General features: G+C 39.9%; 1 protein-coding gene across 2 annotated transcripts in view; it reads left to right on the forward strand.

Moving 5' to 3' along the window:
- Positions 1 to 16616, forward strand: part of SNTG1 (syntrophin gamma 1) — a 564503-nt gene that overhangs the window by 231792 nt on the left and 316095 nt on the right. For both annotated transcript variants that reach the window (XM_042924327.1, XM_042924328.1), the window contains exons 2-3: positions 6639 to 6692; positions 14251 to 14385. In XM_042924327.1, the coding sequence (XP_042780261.1) occupies positions 6666 to 6692; positions 14251 to 14385 (162 nt within the window). In that variant the 5' untranslated portion in view covers positions 6639 to 6665. The remainder of the gene's footprint in view (positions 1 to 6638; positions 6693 to 14250; positions 14386 to 16616) is intronic.

Here is a 16616-nt window from a genome sequence, read left to right on the forward strand (position 1 = left end):
GGCATTCTGCCTCTTATTTGGCTGGAGGAGGGGCCGTATACACCAACTTACCCTTTGCCTTAGAAGGGATAGCTCAACATCACCCATACCACCGGACCTCTATAAGTTTCACCGAGATAGATCGTCCACAGATTTTTGGTGGATTTATGTCCCACCATCTGACACATATATCTTACCCATAAGTCTACAGTAGGTGCTGATCTGCTCACGAGGTCAAATTAGCCTAATGTCATCAAAGCAAAGGACCAGTGTGATGTCTTCTGGAAAGGAGAGGTGGTCAAGATCTTTGTAGTCTAAATTATAACATTGCTGGAGGTTGATATACCCTGAGGTAGGACAGTGAAGCTATATTTCTGGTAAGCAGACTCCTTCTGGTGAGCTTATGGACAAGTATTGAGGAGAAAAGCATCTGCCAGATCATTAGCTGCAGAGCAGGTACCAGAGGTTGTGTTAATTTGCTCAAGAATAGAACCATACCTGGTACCACAGCTCAGTTGGAGTCATCACCTGGTTAAACTTCTGACATTCCACTGTCATTTTCAAGACCATCTATTTTTCTGGACTACCAAATAGGTGAATTGAGTGGGAATGTACCGAGAATCACTACCTCTATATTCTTGGACTTCTTGATGGTAGCATTAATATCTGTAATCCTTGCAGAAATGCAGTAATGTTTTCCTATTTGTCTTGGCAGAGACAGTTCCAGAGGCTTCCACTTGGCCTGTTCTATCATCATAGCCCTCACTCCCCAGAATAAGAAACAATGTAGGTATTCTACCAGTTGCTAAGTAGGTCTACTTAAATTGTGTATTCTGGGGCACCTGGGTGGCTCAGTCGGTTGAGCGTCCGGCTTCGGCTCAGGTCACGATCTCACAGTCTGTGAGTTCGAGCCCCGCGTCAGGCTCTGGGCTGACAGCTCAGAGCCTGGAGCCTGCTTCTGATTCTGTGTCTCCCTCTCTCTCTGCCCCTCCCCTGCTCATGCTCTGCTTCTCTCTGTCTCAAAAATAAATTAAAAAACATTAAAAAAAAATTAAAAAAAAATTGTGTATTCTGAGGCTCTGGCAGTAACCACGGGATGGGTTCAGGAGTCCCAGAACTCACTGTGAGATGGGCCTGAGCTATAATTCCACTTACCACCTAACCTTCATAAGCTCCCCACACTAACTGAAGAAACTGTTTTGGTTTGGGATCTCCTGGAATTAAGTGTCACATCAGTTAAGAGTTGGTGTCCAGTAGTCCTTGAAAAGTCTGATTATTTCCCATTCTTCAATGAACAGTTATCCTGGTAAAAGACGTGTGTCCTTTTGAGGAAAGCTGTGAAAAAGGTTAACCAGGCCCCTTTTTCTTTTTTTTTTTTTTTCAACGTTTTTTATTTATTTTTGGGACAGAGAGAGACAGAGCATGAACGGGGGAGGGGCAGAGAGAGAGGGAGACACAGAATCGGAAACAGGCTCCAGGCTCCGAGCCATCAGCCCAGAGCCTGACGCGGGGCTCGAACTCACGGACCGCGAGATCGTGACCTGGCTGAAGTCGGACGCTTAACCGACTGCGCCACCCAGGCGCCCCAAACCAGGCCCCTTTTTCAAAGGTATCTGGCCTCCCCTCCTTCACTGGGGTTCTGGGCCTATAAAGTGGTTCAAGTCTGGGAATTGATTGAAGGTCCATGACTGTTTTGGTGAATCAGGATAGATTGTGCACTGGACCTAAAATTCCGCTTTTTAAATTCCAGTTAAAAAATAAATAGGCCTCCCATCTATTACAACTTTAGGAACACGTAATCAGCTTGCCGAGGTGATAGGTTTCTGAGAGTCAGGCTATTCTGATTACTGCTTAGAAGGCTCTGATGCCCATTCTGGTAACCATACCCACTTTACTTTTGGTATGTAAGTGTTGCCACGTGGCCCCTGCCACCCCAGGATCCAATTAGTCCCCTGCATTTAAGGCTCCAGTTCAGCAGCAGCACTTTTCACTGTAGCTGCTAACCTACAGAGGGGACCACAGAACTCTTCGGCAGTGTTGGTTTCCTACAGCCAATTCCTGTCTCACAGTCATGGTAAGAGGTGTGGGTGAGCAGGTTGCCCACTCTGGCACCCCAATCCCCCTAAACCTTTGAATCCCTTCCTCTACATTCAACCACATTTCCAACTCTACTGTCGTGGGCCATCTTCCAGTCCATGTTTTAGCCAATCTGCCAAACGAACTGGTAGAGCCCTGCTAATCCCACAAGGTAAACCATTAAATCCAGAATCTCTGTTTCGTGGGGCCATGTCAGTAAATTTGGCCTAATTCAACTTTATGTGCCTTCCACCAGTATCCCATATTCCTATGTGTGTGTGTGTGTGTGTGTGTGTGTGTGTGTATTTATTTTTGATATAGACAGAGTGCGAGCAGGCAGGGGCAGAGAGAGAGGGAGAGAGAGACTCCCAAGTGGGCTCCGTGTTGTCAGCACAGAGCCTGATGCGGGGTTGGAACTCATGAACTGTGAGATCGTGACCTGAGCCGAAATCAAGAGCCAGATGCTTCACCGACTGAGTCACCCAGGCGCCCCCATCCTACATCCTTAATATCTATCTCAACACACATTCCTCAGAATTCTGTCTGTAGAAATTAAAAAAAGAAATCATTTTGCATAGGAGTATCCAGTGATGATACTTTATATATTTCTGTAGCTGTATTAGTGTTGTCTTTCATACTGAAAATAGAGTCACTGGTGCCTTTAAATCTAATCAGGTGAGAGAACAATTCTGGAAACCCCAGTACCAATTCACACAACTTCTCCTTAAAGGTCCTATTCCTCTAGAACCACTCTTGGTTCCAGAATCTGTCAGGATTCTCCAGACAAACAGAACCCCTATGTATGTATGTACACAACATATACACATATACATAAATATAAATATTTACGTATGCATATGGAGACACACACACACACATACACACACACATGTGAAGAGAGAGATTTTAAGGAATTGGCGACATGACTTGGTGGCTGGCAAGTCTGAAACCTTTACAGAAGCCTGGCAGGCTGGAACTCTCAGGCAGAAGTTGATAGTGCCGTCTTCAGGTCGATTTCTTTCTTCAGAGAATCCTCAGCATTTGCTTTTAAGGCCCTCTGACTTATTGGATAAGGCTGATGCATATCATGAGGATAATTTCCTATAATTAAAGTAAGTCGATTATAGATATTATCCACATGTACGAAGTTTTTCATGGCATAACCTAGATCAGATTTTGGTTGACTAACTGAGGACTATACCGTAGTCAATTTGACACATAAAGTTAACTCTTACAAATACCAAGCCTTTTTTATTCCAGAGTCTGCAGGTTGGCTGTGAGTAAGTCTATTTAGGTAGGGCGTGAGGGTGTCTCTTCTTCACCCTATGTTCTGTGGGCCATTTAGGAAAGTTTTCCTGTATGTATGTCATTGCGGGGCCGGGCTAAGTGGAGGGCGGCTTCTTGAGAAGGCTTTTCTCATGCAAGAAAGACAAGAGAGCAGGTGGGAACATGTGAGGCCATTAAAGAAACCAATATATGGTCACTTTACTATTGGCAGGAGCAAGTCACATGGTCAAGTCCAGAGTCAATGTATGGACAAGCCACGCTCTCCATGATAAATATATGGCATGGAAGGGGATGCCAGGAAAGATAGAGAATCTGGGTCAGTCATTCAACCTTCCACAAGTATTTGCATATGGTAGCTTAGAGTTATTTACAGCCTTGACATCTTTTATTGTATCTGTAGAGAACTACGAGTTATCAGTATCACTTTCACCCAAATGATAGTGTTCATCTAAAAGACATTCTTTTGCTGTGGTGTTGCATTTTTCAAACCTATTTCTATTTGTTACTAAGTCAGATACTTTATTACTGATATATTTGTTATTTGACGAAGGCTGCCCCCAACTAAATATAATTTATTTCTGACATCATAGGTTGGTTTTATATGAATGGGAAGAAGCTAAAGGGATCAGGTAGAGTTATATGTTTGCTTTCACTTGGAGGAACAGCTGGAGGTTTAGTCTAATTTTGCCTGGATAAATATTACTGTGGTGCACCCTTAGGATAAATATTACTATGGTGTACCCTTACAACATGGGTTATCATGTGCCTGTGTACTTCCTTGCTGGAAATAAATAAATGGGGGAGGAAGAGGCATATCTTTTATCCAGAGTAATTTCATATAATTCATGTAGACACTTCACCCTCAAGGAAGGAAAACATACCCCTTCACTTCTTAAGTAGAAGCTGCTTATAGTGACTTCCAGCCAAAGAGTGGAGAGAGGGGGAAAAAGAGTAACTTACCGGTGGGGAAACCTGACGCTCTCCCAGCCAGGAGGTCAAGGTCAGCCTCCCCAGTGAGAAGTCCTGTTGACAGTGTGAACCTGTCATATGGAGGTGAAATGGCACTTATCTCTGTGGCATCGTCCCCAGATCTCTTAGCTCTAGTATAATCATGAGAAAAACATCAGAATAATCCCAATGGAAGTACACTCTACAAATCACTGACTAGTACTCCTCAAAACTGCCAAAGTCATTTAAAAAAAAAAAAAAACAAGGTCTGAGAAACAGTCACAGCCAAGAGGAGCCTGAGACGTGGTGAAGAAATATAACGCAGTGTCCTCCAGGAAATCCTGGCACAGAAAAGGAACATGAGAAAAACAAAACAAAACAACCACAACAAGAAAACTGGAATCAAGTATGGACTTAATAATAATATAACAGTATTGATCCGTCAATTTTAACAAATGTGCATACTAAGGGAAAAAAGAGCGTGGGGTGTATGCGACTCACCTTGCCATTTTCACAATATTTATGTAAATGTAAAGCTGTTCTGACATAAAAGTTTATAGAAAAAAAGGCTCAAAATATTTGAGACGAAAGAACTGAACTGATTTTACTCCAATTTTTAAATTTATGGTCACTGAAAACAGTTTTATTATAGCTATGATATTTATTGTTACCTACTAATTAAGTTGTTTTCAATCTCATAGTTTTTTCTGGAAGAAACATCTGATATTACGACCTAAGTTAACTTTGATAAAAGATAATAGAAGTTTCAGTAAAAAGAAGGAAAATGTTAAAAGCGATGTAGGCACAGTGTAGCAATGTAGGCACAGTGCTCCATATTATTAATAATGATGTCTTATATGAACTGTAATATTCAGCATATGAAACTAACTATGAGATTACATTTAGACACATGGCTAAATAGCTCATCTATTTCTCGAGTAGCTTTTTAGTAGCAGAAATTAGTCTTGGAGATACCGGGTTTTTATATAATCAATAATATTGAAATTCTACTTTTATGGTAAAGGAATAACTTTCTGTCAGTGTTGGAGATAAAAAGATATTTATAGTTTCTTCGAGCACAGTTTTTAAGAGCAATGTTGAAAAATAATCGTTAAGGCTAACAACCAATTTCTCACGGAGATCGAAACATTTAGTAACTTGTATCATCAAATTGTAATTTTTATTATCCAATTGCCTTTCCTTTGCAAATGACTTGTTGTTACCTAGCCTTCTTGTCATCAGCTTGCTGATGCGTGCAAATAAAGTGGATCCAGGCCCGCAACCCACCAAACGTACTGAGGGAAAATACTCAGTACACTATGCTGCCTGTTCAGTTAACTGTTGAAAATGGTCAGCCTCTTTTCTTTCAGAGGCAGTAGGAATCATCCAGCGAGAGCATCAGTGAACTTCTTGCTCTGGTTCACCCACACTTACCTGATCAAGTGTTTATCATCTAGTACAACAGAAAATGACAAAGAGGGAAAAAACAGGTTAATGTTTCAGGGATTCAGAGGAGGAATAATTTTGAGGAGCCCAGTCTTCTAATGCGGAATTCACCATGCACTTTACTTTGAAGTCTCATTTACCTAAGCTCTGTTGTATTTTGGTGCTGCAATTTTTTCGTTGTGTCAGGGCATCAGTTTTCTATGACGGCCCTCAGTTTTATTAAGTTGACCACATAACTAAAATAAAATTCTCTAAAATCGTTTAAAAAAAAAACCCCACATATGCATTTATACTTAAATCTGTGCTCACAATTTAGGTATTATAATAACCACAAAATGAAACTGTGCCAGATATTTCATACATCGATTTATCTTAATATTATTCACTCTGATAAACAGCTTGTTTCCTTACATCATACTGTTTGTGAATAAGATTGTAAGTTCCAGAGAGGATTATTCATGCATGTAGCTGTTTAATTAAAAAGAGAAAGATTAGTCAACCTTTTTTCGAGAGATAACCGAATGAAAGGCAACTTTTAATTACTCCTTTGAAGTTTCTTCCCCAGTTGCAAACTCAGGTTTCAAAATGAACTCCGGGAATGAGCGAACACGGCAGAGAGGAGATTGATCCTATCAGAGATCCTGTCTGAATGCTTAGTGGAGTGGGTCAGACCAAACCCTGGCAGTATGTCTGCACTTCACAGCATAGGGAGGGGTTGACACTTTATTTTTCGCTTCCTTCCTCTGTCTTCGTTGCACCCGGGGAATTCTTGTCCCTTACAGGTGGCTGTAAACACAGTTGGCCATAGGATCCGCTCCATAATTGCTTACACTTTATTAGCAGTCTCCATGCTTAACACTCGATGCGGTGCTTGATGGCTTACCGTTTTTCTGTCTTTTCAGACGACATCCTTTGCGGTGCCGTGGCACATGGATTTCAGGACTGCCTGTGAAGAGGTATGTTAAGCGGCTTTCTGCTTTTTGAATAAGGAGAACAGGTTGTAAAGGGGACACGCTGGGCCCTCCTTGATGTGAGTGGAGCATTGCTTTTGGCACAGGGATGGGTGACGGGTTCATTGCATGTCCAGGGTCTGATCTGTTTCTCCGAGACTAAAAAGCCAAAGAGTGCCTGGGGAGGACCCGGACTTTCACTCTTCCTTAAGAAGAAGACTGGAACATATTTGATTTGATTAAATTGCCCTTCTCCATAAAATCTGTGCTCGCTGCATGATTTCAGGTAGTAGGAGTACTGGAAGGAATTCTTTTCACATAAATGGTTATAAATTAGAAGACATCTGAAGTCCCTTTCAGCACTAAAATCCTATGATTTTATGATTCCAATATTATTTAAGTATTTCAATATTATTTGAGTATTAGTACACGGCAATTCAGATTCTCTGTAGAGAAGCAGTTCGGTGTGAGTTAAAGTGACACATTGCTCTTTCAAGGGTATTAAAGGCCATTCAAGTGTGTGGTCAATGGTGCATGGAGTTAGGCCCCAGGGGATGTGACTGTTCTATTTTAGGAAAAAACACCGTGAGATGTCACTTGTTAAGTTTCTTGCAAAAATACCTTCTTTGAAAAACTATTTGTCACAGTTGGTTCAAAGTTTAGAACATAAGTAAGAAAACGAATAAATTGCTTTTATATGTTTAATACTTAAGCTCTTTACTTTCCAGAGGATTTTCTTTATGCTAGTACATTTCAGATTACATTATAGTTATTTATTTACAAACCTCTCTTCATGCGACACTAAAAATTATAACGTCAGAGTGTATAATTTATTCATCCTTTTAACCCAGTACCTATCAGTTCACGCTTTAAAAAAAAAACAATTAATGCTTTAGAGACTTAAGTTTAGAAGCATGAGTTTAAATCTGTGCCTGTTAAATACACAGTATCATACTCTTAATTTTGGATATAATAAGTCTACCATTTCCATCACAGTTTTGTTCTTATGTTTTGGGCAGTAGAGCACTCATTGAAATATTTGTGTGAATGAGATAAAAATGAAAGAAAAAACCATATGAGATTCATGTGGGAGAGACAGGATGTGGCCAAGTACTGTTTGAACACATGGTTTACCTTGGATCTCAGAGGCTGAGCTAAGATGGACTTCTCAGACCTTTTTTTTTTGTTTGTTTTGTTTTTAAACAAAATTATTTGATTCATTGGTTTGGAATATATATCAGGTTCCATTTAAGGGTCAGAGATTTATTTTACAATGATAATTGTATTCGCGGGAATACAGAACTATGGGATCCTCTAAACATGATCAAATCCCCCAGCCGATGAACCAAAGTCACTGAGTTTGCCTGAAATTGACAGTCTTAGAACATTCAAATGGACAGGAACCATAAAGACAATTTAGTTTAACACTCTCACTTTGAGAGGTTTTATGAAATTCTGAGTGCCATTTAATTAATTAGATAAAAGCAAAAGTATAATGTAGAGCTTGGAATTCCTGAGTCTACATTGGAGCCTTTTTCTAAATGATGTTGCTGGAAATTAGAACATAGTCAAAGGGATATTAAATAAAACTTGTTTTCTCTTGACTGTTAGTAAGCTATTAAAGATGAAAATCTGACTCTCATGTCCATCAGACAGATCTAGCTAGATTATCACGATGTACATACAGGGAAGTCTCTTCTTTGAAAAGAAACAGAACTATGTCCAGATAAGTTCCATTCAGGATATCTTAATTTTCTAACACAGATCCTTTGTAAAAGAAAGGTCAATTTATTAAGAAGGTTCTCCTCTTAAAATGCAAAAGTGAAGATAGAGAATAAATCCACAATTTATAGGAAAAGTCACATGTTATGGGCAGGCATAATTACTGATTTTCTACTTTTAAAAGTGTCATCAAAATAATGATGTGGTCAGGAAGCCAATATGCTATCTTTAGTCTAAGTGTTCCTCAGATTTCATTTCCACATCGATATCCCTAAAAATACGATCCACATCTCGGTGTTGACCATGAAAATACATATTTTTATAACATATATTTAATAATTCAATAACTTATTTACATATAGAACTTAATTTAGTCCCTCAAGTAATAGAATAGAATTTGTGACTGTGATTCAATCAACACATCCTGAAAGAAATCCTACTGTCGATGAAATACTGTACTAGCTCTATAAATTAATATTCCTTAATTATGAAAACAGTAATAACTTATTATTAAGATCTTCTCATGATAACAAAATATATGATGAAGTTAAATACTGTGATACAGAACAGAATGTTACTGAAGTCACTACGTGATGACACGATTCTGGTTAATTGTTAGGCGAATGTATTTATTCAAAGAAAACCCTGAGTTCAGAAAAGGAAGCACCTGTCTTCGGATGGAGTAGTCTCGGAAAGCCTCAAGGCAAAGTGACTCTTGTACTAGTCGTTGACAAATGGAAGAATTTAGCCATGGAGAAGGCCATGAATGGAAGTAATCCTAGAAAGCAGGACAAGTGCAGTTGGAGGCAGATTGCATCAAATGGCCTTTCCTGCCATGTTGCTATAATATGGTAGAGTATAAGCAATTACACATCACTTAAAGCTATAAGTGTACAGAACAAATTAAGTTATATTTGACAACCAAAATATGGAAGTACCAAGGACACTTGCAAAACTATGTGCAAGGCATGACATAGTCTCTGCCCAGTTCCTTGTGGTTTGTATTTTTTTTATGTCTGATATTGCACATTTTATATTTTTATTTTTTAAACATTTATGTATGTATGTATGTATGTATGTATTGAGAGACAGAGAGAGAGAGAATCCCAGACAGGTTCTATGCTGACAGCACAGAGTTCAATGCGGGGCTCAATCTCTTGGGAGGTCCTGACCCGAGTCGAAATCAAGAGTCGGCCACTCAACTGACTGAGCCACCCAGGTGCCCCACAAATGTTATATTTCAAGATTAAAGGAACATAGATTTTAAAGTTTCATGAAAATGACATGTTGTGTTCTTTCGATGCCTAGAACCCCAATTACAGAGGCCTTAACTTTTAAGTGTCAAAGAAATTATAGTCCGTTTTTTAAAGTTCCAAGGTAGGAAGATGAAGCTCAAGATAAATTCTTCATAAGTTGAAAACAGAGGAAATCCATGTAAATTCATAAACACATTTCATTGATTTAAGAAAGCAAGTCAATGACTAGATTTTTAAAAAGTATTGCCTGTTAAATAATTAAGAGGCATGGCCTTTTAATATTCCTCTAAGCGAACAAAGTGGACTTTGTACAATCCCTCTGCAGTATTGGATCACCCACATCAGGCACAGGAAAACAACATTTGAATTTAATTCATTTTTTTATGAATCATCCCTTTAACATTTCAAGTTTTCTGTATGTTTTACAATTTATGTAATATACTGTACATGTCTATATAGAGCACCTACATTTCTTCCCTACACTGTCCACACAGTTTGAAGACCAATGATGGTGATGTTAATAAACAAACAGAAGATGAATGCAGTTCTTCAGTTTATACTAAAATGTGCAGCCAATAATTGTCTAGGTGATTTTTTATTTTTCAGCCATCTGGGTGCATAGATGTAAAGACCGTGGCTGGACTCTCTTAGGTTGTGCGGCTAGAGCAGTCGCTCTCACGGTCCTGGTTCCCGTTCTTTTTTGTTTGTTTGTTTAATTTTTTTTTAAATGTTTACTTATTTTTGACAGAGAGAGAGAGAGAGAGAGAGAGAGAGAGAGAGAGAGAGAGAATGAGGGGGGAGGGGCAGAGAGCGAGGGAAACACAGAATCCAAAGTGGGCTCCAGGCTCCAAGCTGTCATTGCAGAGCCCGATGCGGGGCTCGAACTCACAAACCATGAATTCATGACCTGAGCTGAAGTCAGATACTCAACCGACTGAGCCACCCAGGTGCCCCTCCTGGTTCCCATTCTTATCGGAAGCAATCCACGGGGGATGAGACCATTTAGATCAAGCCTCTCCCAGTATCAGACAGTGTCCTATGTGTCCCCCATAGCTCGTCTTTGATGGGACAATCCGCAGGTCAGAATGGCCTCACTCACTTTAACCCCCCCTCCCCCACAGTGGTCATTGCTTTGATACAGGAGGAACAGCTGCTTCAAGATGATGTCCTTCCTTGCATTCCCCTAGGAAATTCTTAGTGACTCTCTAGTCACCAAGAGCACTTTTGCTACCGCCTGGTGAGAGACACTGATGGCCATGTCATTGCATACAGGAGGATCGGGGGAGGCATCCGTCAACTAATCTGTGCATGAGGGAAACCAGAGCAAGTAGCTAAGAGCGCCACATCTGGAGCCCAGCAGTCTGGGTTCAAATCCTGCCTTCCACTCACCTCTGCTGCTCTGCTCTTTTCCTGCCTATGAAACAACTTGCACTGGGTTGTCAGGAGGATCAAATGAAATAATATTTCTGGGCACACAGTAGCGCTATGCAAGTGGCTAGTAAACAATGAAAAGCCACACGGCCACATTTCACGAGAGATGATACCGGCCCAGCAGAGCTGCTCTGAATCACAAGGGTACCCGGTTTTTAATCCACTGTCGCAGCTCTGCTTCTGATGCAGTTGTTGACCAAGCGCCAACATTTTCTGCTCCAGCTCTATACTTGTGTCAACAAAAACCGTGCTGTAACTTTCCCAGTTCCTATCCACCTCCTGCTCTGCCATAAGAAATATATTTATAAAACATAAATCCCTGTTCAGGTTTCTCTGGGGCATCTCCGATACCTTTAACTGCCCGGGACATCACACCAGGGCCTTGACCTTCCTCCTCTACACCTGGCACCTCTCCTCCCTCTGCCTCCGGATCGCTGCAGACTTAGCATCGGGGATGCATGTTCGTGCTTCTCTCTTCTTCTGGCATCATGTCGGCTCTCCAATCTCACACTTTCGTATCTTTACTCATTCTTCCTTCTTGAATCAAATAGCTGTCGCCTCCTCTAATTATTATTTTCTTATTTTTTAAGACAAACTGTACATTTTTCTATAGTCAAAGGTGTCTTTAACACCTCCCTCCCTCGAGAATACTTAATTCTTCTCTCCATGTTGCTCCCATATCAGATATCACAGTGCATTTTGTGGACATATGCATATTTTTGTAAGTAAGAATACTCTGAGGTCAGAGACTATTGTTTGATTCATGTCTGACTCACTCTTACAACATTTTTTTTGGCCAAAAAAAATATTTGCAAAATTTGCAGTATTTGCAAAATGGATGTATGTATGGGATTTTAAATGTAATTGCATGCACACAGCTGAGTTTTTATAATCAGATATATGTATCATCTCTTACCCCTAGAGACTATATTTTAGGTTGAATTTGTTGTTAGCTTTGTGAGTCCCTTTTTTCTATTTTCTCCAAACAGCTATTTATTGGGGTGCGTGCGTGCGCGTGTGTGTGTGTGTATTTAGTGTGTGTGTGTGTATTCATTCTAACAAAATCTGCTTCGTTCTTTGTTTTCTTTAATTCTGTCTTCCCAGCACCCAAATCTGAGCTCAAAGTCTGTATTTTGTTTTGCAGACAACTATCTAATAATGAGGGGGCATTTTATACATTATTTGAGTGAATGGAGCTCTGACCACATCAGACGTAATGACAGAAGTCTCATGGCTGTGTTTTTGTCCCTCAAACTTTCCCTGGATGATCTTTGATATCTCTTTGATGTGTAACAATAATGTATTGATGGGCTCTAAGGGAAAACCCCTTTTTTCATTCTCACATCGAGACAGCATTATTTGTGATTGCCAGCCATTCCATTACACTTCGGGGAAAAAATTGGCCCGAATGTACTGTACATTAAAAAATCAGCAAATGTGCTCAATTATGTTCACTTGGCTTTGATATTATTTTATATCTTCCTCTTCCCCATGCCATCTCAGAGTGGTGCCCAGCCAAGATCACATTGTAAGCATGAAAGACTTTGCTCTGTGAAAAATGTAGAAAATTATGTTCTATATTAAGGAAAATAGAATTTGCTTTTGCTGAAGTATTTTTGTCCTTGAGACACATCCACTTGAGTTATGCTCTAGAATAGACTAATCGACACTATTTACTGAGTGTCTGCTGTGCACCAGTCCCATAAAGGAGGAAAGCACACCATTCTTGGTCCCGGAAGAAGCTTATTTTTCCCTAAAAGATATCAATAACCCTTACAAAATAATATATGGGGTGTAATGGCATGTATTAGCACATGGAATAAAGCAGTTTGCAGAAAGAATTGTTTTTAGAGGCCGCGGTATCTAAGTATATTCTCATTTACATTATGAAACATTCTTTTAAAGAAACATACTCCTGGAGACCCACATGTGAATTTGTATTCCAAGAGAAAGCCTGGCATTATTGCCCGGGATTTTGTGCTCATTAAATACTAAGGGTAAATATGTATTTCTGTGTACTTATCCATTTATCCAAATTAAGAATGGCTCAATACTTATGAAATGAAAATGTAATTGCCAAGGTAGCCATTGTTCCTGTTGACTTTTGGTGCAGAATAGCAGCCAGGGATGATTTTCTGTCTCAGAGGAATTTCCTTTTGTATTTCTGATGAATAGGAACCTTCAGTGCTCTTGCTAGGGAGCATATTTCTGTGGATCTGGGTGAGTGTTATACCCTGACCTGCTTCAGGAGACACGGGCTTCGTGGGCTTCATCCACAATCACTGAGTTCCTGGCGCAAAGCTACGCAGTGCAAGTTCCGCCACCTTCACGGGCTGTTTTGACAGTTCCCCGAAATATCTGAAACAAATCAGTGGACTGGGAACCGTACATCTTGAGTCTGAAGTCAGGCGGCTTTTAATTAACAGCATTCATGTAGACAGTTCTCCTCACACCTGTATCCTCATTTCTTTAGCTGGGCTGTGTATGTGTGCATGCATGAGTGTTTGTGAGTGGGTGTGTACGTGTGTCCAAGTGTGCGTGTCTGTGTGCTTGGTGACTAGGAATGATGAAATCGTGGAGGTTCCAAAAGATGTTAAGTACGTAGAATTTCAGATTTAAAATTCCACCAGAGAGACAGAACGTAGGCTAGTGGTTGCCTAGGGCTAGGGCGAGGGGTGGGGCGATGGACGGAACAGGTTTCCCTTTGGAGGGATGAAAATGTTCTAAAATTGATTATAATGAGGCCCGCATGACTTTGAATGCACTAAAAAACACTGACTTATACATCCTAAAGGGTTGAATTATATAGGAGGTGAAGTGTATCTCAATAAATCTGTTACCAAAATGTTGTACTTAGATTATAAGTATTAAACAAAACTCATCATTTTTCAGATATGGTGTATACACTATCCTCCTCACGGGCCTCATCTGATGTGGATTTTCTGACATAGCCTCCATTACCTGAGGTCACCTCACATGAAATGGTTAACCTTGCCTGCACCTGTATTAAGTATCAAATTCCAGATTCATCAGTGCGCAGTTTCCTTAGGTCTCAAATGCTATTCATCATGTTTTGCTGTGAATCGGCCATAAAATTATATTCTATAAACTGAGTGTAATTTATTTTCTCTGTTTTGTTCTCTCCCTGCCTGAAGACAAAGACAGGGATTTGTTTGCTGCAGGATGGTAATCAGGAGCCTTTCAAAGTCCGGCTGCACCTAGCTAAAGATATTTTGATGATCCAGGAGCAAGATGTGATATGTGTGTCTGGTGAACCTTTCTATTCTGGTGTAAGTAGCTCTTCCTTCTGTTGAAGTTTGTTGTTTTTTCTTTTTCTTTTTTTAATTTGTTCTGTTAACAAAAATGTTTATTCACAGAAACTTCATAATATATTTTCTTTTACTCTCCGAGCCTAGTCAGTCGTCTTTCGTGTCAGCTTTGTTCACATGATTAAGTAAGCACTGTCCTTTTCCAAGTACCAAATCCGGGTCCACGGCCACACATCAGGGCCCATCCCTACACACGAAGGCACCTCGCGGACTCCCGGCTGTGGTTATGGGGCTGCGGTGACACTTCTATTATCTGACCTTGAGCAGGTGCATTCCAGCTTTTTACACAGAGTACTGTCTGAGAACAGCGCAGGGCAGTTTTTCCTACCGTGACCTTACATCATTACCTACCCTGATGGATGCATCACATTGAACTTTGCAGGTGGTGCCAACGTGGAGCCCAATTCTTCGCACCTGGGAAGCGTGAGGCTTTAGGTGACAGTCACTGGACTCCATGTCAACGCTTTTCCCCAGGGGAAAGTGCATGAATGATTCCATGGACCTCCCTGATAGAATTATGCCTAAGTGTCATAGCAAGGTCTCTCTGATGCCCCGACTGGTTGGCATATTACCTCGCCGCTAATCCAGCCTCAGAAAGGGCCATAAATCATCACTCAAGACTCATTGGTCTGCTTAGTAACACTGAAGTACAACTGTGGAAGACATCCTTAGGTGAAATTAGATTATACTTGACAAAACAACTTTGCCATTAAAGAGGACAACTTTCAGAGTTTATCACTTATTGTATAATAACATTAAAGACATTATTTTAACAGTGTTGCCATATGTGATCTCAGAAGAAAATTATAGAAAACAACAAACATTCGGCTTCCTGGATTCCCCGGACATCTATAGCTATTTAGCACAAAGATTTAATTTGTAGCTTATTAACAGACTTACCTCAGAGTGTTTTGTTGGTGACGAATAATGCTGAACTTGAGTTTCCACCTCGCTTGTCACCAACATCCTATGGGAGTCACACCAGGTCCTAAATCAATAGGCCTTTGCTAACTAAAGATAATGGGCATTTTGCAGACTGTTAACTATTCTTTTGTCACAGACCATTTAAATCATCCTGAATCATGGGTCTGGCTGTCAAAGCTGATTAAATTGTTCCCACAGGGTGCCCTTTCTTCCTTTTAGTTAATTAAACAATAGCAGTCAATGGTCAATTCCTTCCTCCCTTCCTCCCTTCCTCCCTTCCTCCCTTCCTCCCTTCCTCCCTTCCTTCCTTCTTTCCTTCCTTCCTCCCCCCCTCTATTCCCTCTCCTTCTCCTCCCCTCTCTCTTTCTCTGTCTCTTTTCAGTGAAGCAATACAACTCCTATAAGTCTTTGGAATGAATATATTACACAAGTCCTAGAACAATAAAATGCTGTCATTTGTAAAATCCAGACTATCAACATGGAGATAATATTATTGATTTTAAGCTATGCAATCAAAATAGCTAATATACGTAAACCTAATCTCTCTTTTGAAAAGAATGTTAGGAAGAACTTGATAGAATTAAGGAGAAACATTCTATGATAATGTCAACACATGCAAAAACAAATTGACACAATTTGGCAGTCATTTATAAGAAACACTTTCAGCAAAGTCTAGATAAAATGGAACTCCCTTAAGCCAATAATCTAATGAACACTTCTTACTAACTTTATCATCCACATTGAAGAACTCTCTGAGGTTGTAAGCAAGGCACAGATCATCACTTGCCACATTTTTACTCAATATTGTTTTGGTTGTACAGTAAGTCAGGAAATGGATATAAATGGCATAACAGTTGAAAAAGGAGATAAAACAAGTTTATTTTAGATGCCATGATGGTGTGTGTAGAAAACTCTAAGAAATCTACAAAAAATAGAATGACATACAAATTCATCAAGGTTGTTGGAAATAAGGATGATGTCCAAAGTTAGTCATATTTCCATAATTTGCAACACAAAAATAAAAATGGAATCTACAATACATCAAAGGGATAAGAAATTTAGCAAAATATGTACAAAGCTTTTACCTTGAAAACTACAATACTGTGATAAATGAAATGGAGATACACAAGCCAATGGAGAAATGTAACTTGATTGTGAGTTAACGACTAAATATTGTTAAGTTGTCACATCTTCCTAAACACTCATTATCAATCAAAATCCCCAAAATGTTTTTGTAGACCACGACAGGCTATTGCTAGGATTTACAT

The sequence above is a fragment of the Panthera leo genome, chromosome F2 (assembly GCF_018350215.1).
Source record: "Panthera leo isolate Ple1 chromosome F2, P.leo_Ple1_pat1.1, whole genome shotgun sequence".
Classification (NCBI taxonomy): Eukaryota; Metazoa; Chordata; class Mammalia; order Carnivora; family Felidae; genus Panthera; species Panthera leo.